The sequence below is a fragment of the Echinops telfairi genome, unplaced genomic scaffold (assembly GCF_000313985.2).
Source record: "Echinops telfairi isolate 266 unplaced genomic scaffold, ASM31398v2 ScPeMD7_7441;HRSCAF=8479, whole genome shotgun sequence".
NCBI classification, from domain to species: Eukaryota; Metazoa; Chordata; class Mammalia; order Afrosoricida; family Tenrecidae; genus Echinops; species Echinops telfairi.
Genome location: NW_022111341.1, coordinates 203,479 through 210,008, shown reverse-complemented (window position 1 = coordinate 210,008; position 6,530 = coordinate 203,479). Strand labels below are relative to the sequence as shown.

The 6,530-nt window shown below is 40.2% G+C and overlaps 1 protein-coding gene across 1 annotated transcript; it reads left to right on the top strand.

The window, feature by feature from the left end:
- Positions 1 to 444: 444 nt before the first annotated feature.
- On the top strand, positions 445 to 1,386 carry LOC101656666 (olfactory receptor 2B2). Its single transcript, XM_004717407.1, has one exon. It carries the CDS (start codon positions 445 to 447, stop codon positions 1,384 to 1,386), a length of 942 nt encoding a protein of 313 aa, XP_004717464.1.
- The last annotated feature ends 5,144 nt before the right edge of the window (positions 1,387 to 6,530 follow it).

The window sequence follows — 6,530 nt, the reverse complement described above, 5'->3', positions numbered from 1 at the left end:
TCCACAGTAGTTGGTTGGGTTTTATACAACTTCTAAGACCTTCTTAGAACACATATCCTTCAAATGAGCCTGATAACCTGTTAGATCAATTGGGTTTTTCTTCTCTTTTTTTCCCTAGTAGGAAAGTATCCAGGTGGTAAGGCATGAGAACAATACATTTACACAACAAAGAAAGATTATTGGATAAATTCTGTGAATGTTGAAACCAATGGCATACTTTAACATTTTTGAAATTTACTTTTGCTACTATACTGTTACAAATACAGAAACTCACTTGAAGTATAAAGAAATGCATTTTACAAAACTTTTTTCACATTAATAATAGTCTATACATTTATGAAAATTAATAAAATGATTATAACTAACTGAAATAGTCATTGACTATTCCTTTATTTAACTGCTGGATTTTTCTATTTCAGGGAGCCAAGAGTTGAACCAGTTAACATGAATAAGGTAAATGAGAGCGTCCCCAGGGAGTTCATCCTGTTAGGCTTCTCAGACAGACCATGGCTGGAGCTCCCACTCTTTGTGGTGTTCCTGGTTTCCTATATCTTGACTATCTTTGGAAATCTGGCAATAATCCTTCTGTCACGTCTGGATTCCAAACTCCATACCCCCATGTATTTCTTTCTCACCAACCTTTCTCTCCTGGATCTTTGCTACACCACCAGCACCGTTCCACAAATGCTGGTAAACATATGCAGCATCAGGAAGGTCATCAGTTATGGGGGCTGTGTGGCTCAGCTCTTCATTTTCCTGGCCCTGGGTTCCACTGAGTGTCTTCTCCTAGCTGTCATGTCCTTTGATAGGTTTGTGGCTATATGTCGGCCTCTCCATTACTCAGTTATCATGCACCAGAGGCTCTGCCTCCAGTTAGCAGCTGCGTCCTGGATTAGTGGCTTTAGCAACTCGGTGTTGCAGTCCAGCTTGACCCTTCAGATGCCACTGTGTGGCCACAAAGAAGTGGACCATTTCTTCTGTGAAGTCCCTGCTCTGCTCAAGTTGTCCTGTGTTGACACAACCGCAAATGAGGCTGAGCTATTCTTCATCAGTGTGCTGTTCCTTCTAATACCCCTGACTCTCATCCTTATATCATATGGCTTCATTGCCCAAGCAGTGTTGAGAATACAGTCAGCTGAAGGTCGGCGAAAGGCGTTTGGGACATGTGGCTCCCACCTGATTGTGGTGTCACTCTTCTATGGCACTGCCATCTATATGTACCTGCAACCACCATCTCCTGCCTCCAAGGACCGGGGCAAGATGGTGTCCCTTTTCTATGGGATCATCACCCCCATGTTGAACCCCCTCATATACACACTTAGAAACAAAGATGTTAAGGGAGCTTTTAAGAGATTGCTTGCCAGGGTTTTATTGATCAAGAAATAATAAATGTCCTAGACCTTGCTACAGACTTGAAATTTAATAAGCTAAATAATTTTTTAAATTTTCCCTAGTTGCTCTATTTTTGCTACTCTTAGAACTGTTATAATGATCATCCTCAAAATTTCATTGACACACACCATTTTTTCCTCCTGTCTAAATACAGTCAGTGCACAAGTTCCCCCCACCCCAAACTGGTCTTTTGAGATGCCCCACCCAAGATTGCTGATTTTGTGTATGATTCCCATATGAGAATGAGTTCAGATCACAAACAATACTGATCTCAGATATAATGCACTTGAACAAAGCCCATGTCTCTATAGAAAAGGAGAGGCTCACCAGCCTGCCCGCCCCCTTTGAGGTGGCAGAAGCAATTGCAGGGCTGTATTCTGCAAGGTCAGCACTACCAAGAGTTCTGTGAGAGAAATAGGAGGCTATGAAGTCTTCTCCAACACTTCTTACAGCAGTATGTCCCCTAGGGGCATTGGAATGATCGGGGGAGGGGGGGGCTGGAAAAGCACATACCTACACTCTAGCCTGGATTAAGGGCTGGGGTACAAAAGTTATTCATTGCCAGGGGGCGCTGAGCAACTTTTTTTTTCCTGGAAAGGGGCGCAGTAGGCCAATAAGTTTGAGATCCTATGATTTATATTGTCAGAAATCCACAGGGTCAGTTCTACTCTGTCCTGTAGGGTTGGTACTCCAGTGAGTTTTCTTTTTCTTTCTTTCTTTTCTTTATTTTGCTTTGTTTACTAATGGAAAGGTAGTAACTGCTACCAACAAAAATAATCCATGTCTTAAATACAACCTTGGAGGTGTAGGGGTTATGTATTGGACTGCCATCTGCATGGTCTGTAGGCAGTTCGAAACCACCAGCAGCTCCTCAGGAGAAGGATTGGACTTTCTACTCTGGTAAACAGTTACCGTTTCAGAAACCCTCAGGGGTTCATAATGAGTCAGCAATGACTCAATGGCAGTGAGGTTCTTTTTGATTTTTGTTGTTGTTGTTGTTTTTATAAGCATGTAATGGATTCTCAGATGGTGGGACATTCCACCCTCCCTTCACAACAGTTTTACCCTTCTTTACACATTTCAACATTCCTTATTAATAAATGCTTCCAGTTTTGGTAGCAACTGCTAGTGACACATCACCAACAATTCATTAATGAGTTAAATAAAATCTTTTAAAGATGGATCTGTTATTTTCTTTATATGAGAGCCATAGTTTTCTTTTCCACAACCCTGAGACCAAAAGAAATAGTGCTCAGCTGTCACTACCAACAGCTTTGAAAGTGATCACATTACAATGTTCTTAATAGAGTGGAATTAAAATGTGGAATAGAACTCAAAATTTTAAGAAACCAGGTTTTCTGGTTGGACAGAGACTGCTGGAATCCCCAAGTCTATGTCCCTTAGTCACCCTTCAGGTCTAGAATCTCACCTGCATGTTAAAAGCATCAATTATTTAGGATCAAAAGGGCAGCACTTACCTAAAAGCAAAACTCAGAGGGTTAGGAAGGAAGAAGGAGTCAAGCAGGAATCACAGAGAGGACCAGGGATAAATGATGAGACATTAAGGGAATTGCAATGGATGAGTTGAAATAAAATGAGTATGAATTGTTGAATGTGTTTAAGAGTACAAAAGAGACCTTGAATCTCAATTATAATTTAAGGAGAACATTTATTAAGTCTTAAACAGAAAAAGACATATTGAGAGCGGCTATACCAGGAGGGGAATGGGAAGGAGAGGGGAGAAAGGGGGAACCAATCACAATGATCTACATATAACTCCCTCCCAAGGGGACAGACAACAGAAAAATAGGTGGAGGGAGACATCGGTCAGTGTAAGACATGAAAAAATAATAATAACCTATAAATGATCAAGGGTTCATTAGGGAGGGGGAAAAATAGGAGCTGATACCAAGGGCTCAAGTAGAAAGAAAATGTTTTGAAAATGATGACAATCAATGTACAAATGTGCTTGACACAATTGAGGTATATAAATGGATTGTGCTAAGAGTTGTATGAACCCCCCAATAAAATGGTAATAAATAAATAAATAAATAAATAAATAGACATCAAAGAAAAAGACAAGATCTAGATGAGGGAGATGACTAGCAAGATGTTACAACAGGTGACCAAGGGTTTACAAAGATTTAGAGAATTCAAATGGATATGGAAAGGCAAAGGAAAATGCCACAAAAGCATGATTGGTGCAGGTCAATACATTATAGCTACAGGTTGGGCCACAGAAACAGGAACAGGGCCTTGATTGGGACATTTTATTGGACAGAAAAGCTTACAAGATTGGTCCAGTGCCTTCAGAACAAAGCATCAAGGCATGACTCAAGACTGTGTGATCCTAGTACGGTGGCATCCTTTCAGGACACACCACGCAGGCCTAGGGGAGACTGCCCTTCCAAGGCTGGCTGGGACTAGGCTAATCTAGTCTCTAAGGCACTTTGCCCGACCTTTAACACATCCCAGGTTAAAAGTCATAAGGAATTCAATGGAAGCTTAATCCTCTTGGGCATTCTACAAATGAATTTGGGGCTTTCAATGTTATCTGTAGCCTTCTGCACACCCAGGGCTCAGAATTTAAACTCTACTACAAATGTAAAACTGGTGGTCTACTCTGTAAATCTTCACCTAATTCACAATAAAAAGTCAATTGTTTTGTTTTGTTTTAATTTTTTATTTAACGGGAAGGTCTCTTGGTGGCACCAAAAGATTAGAAGTTTAAACTCACCCACCTAAGAACATTCTGTACAATTTAACAAGTCTAATAGTTAAATGTTTATATTAATAACACATCCCCTTATTTAGGAGCTTACAGTTTCCTGTTTTGATTTGCCCTAATTTCCCCTCCCCCCCGTTGTTGTCCAACAGACCAGGCAGTTCTCACAACTGGATAAAGTCAATTAAAAACATCAAGTACACTTTTGCTTCTAAAATGAGAGCACAAGAACATTTTATTTCCCATCGAAGAGTGACTTGGGAAACTCTAAATATAGCTCATATATAGATACTATCATAGTGCTTTTATTATTCTGTGTTTGGGGATTTGATTTAGAAACACTAATATTTTAAGTATTCACTTACATCAGGACATGAATATAAGTCATAAAGATAAGTGATTAAAATATTAGCTATAAAAATAGCATTAAAAATCCACAGAATACTTAGCTGGTGATTTCTTTCCTTTTTTCTTCCTTTCTTATTTTTTGAAAATGAGAATCTTTTGTAAAAGATTGAACAAGATATAAATGCAAAGCTGAATATACCTTTATACCTCAGAGATACTGTGCATTCACTTACAGACCACTACAATAAAGTGAACATCACAATACCGACAGTCACATGGATTCTTTTGGTTCTCAGCATATAAAAGTTACGGAGTCTCTTAGGGTCACTGTTACAATCAACCTGGTGTCATTGGGTTTGGATGGGCAGTCTATCAGGTTGCCGATAGTGCTGCATGATGACAAAGTTTGAAATATTTTGAGACACATCAAAGATTACACGGAGACAAAGTGAGCACATGATTGTGTTAGTCTGGATAGACTAGAGAAATAAATTCATAAACACGTACATGTTTGGGCCAGGTCTGAACTAGGCAGCCCCTGTTTGGACTAAGCTGAAGCAGGTCCGGACCCTGCACATCCCAAAGGTCCGCAGCAGACAGCACCAGATAAGATAACCAGTGAAACCAGATGTTCTGGGTTCAAAGAAAGCCACGAGGAGTCGACAAGCAATTCTCAGAGTTTCCAGACCCCATATGCTGATTGCCATAATTGCCATACATTCCTCACCACCCCTTTAAAAACCCTCGCCCCCAGCTGCTGAGCACGACTTCCCTGAACTGTTGGCCTAGGTCACGGAACCACCTCGTCCGGGAGCTCCCCCACCTAATTAAGCTCTTTCTGTTTCTGCTGTCCTTTGTCCTGTCAGTTATGTCTGTCTTCCTCTCTGTTCCTGAGTTCTGCTTTACAGTATATGTGTATAAAGAAGAGTTTTATATATAACAGCAACCGTACATTAAGAAAGCATCCCAACCCAGTCCGGTCCAAGCCCATAAGTCCGATATTAGCCCATTTGTCTGATACCTATCTATAAAGTCCTCTTCAGACTCACGAAACAGAGCTCACAGAAAAGCTGGACACTACCTTGCTGACCCCAATTTGTCTTGTTAACCAGAAGATACTCAGTACTCAAGGAACAGCGCATGTGCAAGATGACACATCAAGCCATTTTGGAACCCATTAGTGTGCACACTCCGTGTCAATCCCCAACCCTAAAGGGTCTTTCCTAGAAATATCATTAGGAGCTTGTTCCCTTTGAAAAGTATCTTGTAACTCATTCCCACTCTAAACTACTGTCCATCATCATTACACCAGCTACTAGCAAAACGTCTCCTTTGAAAATAGCCCACATTAAAAAAAAATAAAAATAAAATAGCCCATATTAAGTGCTGATTGCTGAGGAACTTCTTCAGGACCAGGATACCACATCATTTCACCCTTCTAAAAAAGACTAAGGAAAAAGAAATAAACAACTTAATTCATTAATTAAAAAGCATTGGGGAAAAATTAATTAAAAAGTACTAATGATCCAGAGTTTGTGATTATGTAGGTGAAAACTATTGACATTTACCATATTAGAAGTTAAAACCAACTGAAGTGAAAGATTTATCGTAATGCTTTTTAAAATAGCAAGATTGCATCACGTAGTCATGATAATAACCTTTTATTTGTAAAAGCTGTGTTTTCCAACGTGTACTAGTAAAAAGAGCTATTTACCTTGCTGCAAAGCTCTTTACTGTCTGGTTCCTTACAAGACCATTAGATTCTTCCAGTAGTTTCTGCATTCATTTTAATATGTTGCGCTCTAACTATCTTTCCATAACGTCAGTACCATAGACCCACTGAAAGGATCTCAGAGAATCCCGGAGGTTCCCAGACCACAACATGAAAAACATTACCCTAAAGCCTTAGAGGCAACAAAATACCACTGACTCATTTAGTCACCGCATTCGTGGCGGGGTCACTAGTGGTGCACTGGTTAAGCATTGGGCTGCAACCTGCATGCCTGGCAGTTGGAAACCGCCAGCCGCTCCATGGGATTTTGAAACTGGCCTCGCTATTTCTGTG

Excerpts from the sequence above, each read along its gene's own strand:
- LOC101656666 (XM_004717407.1), top strand. The coding sequence starts at position 445 with ATGAATAAGGTAAATGAGAGCGTCCCCAGGGAGTTCATCCTGTTAGGC.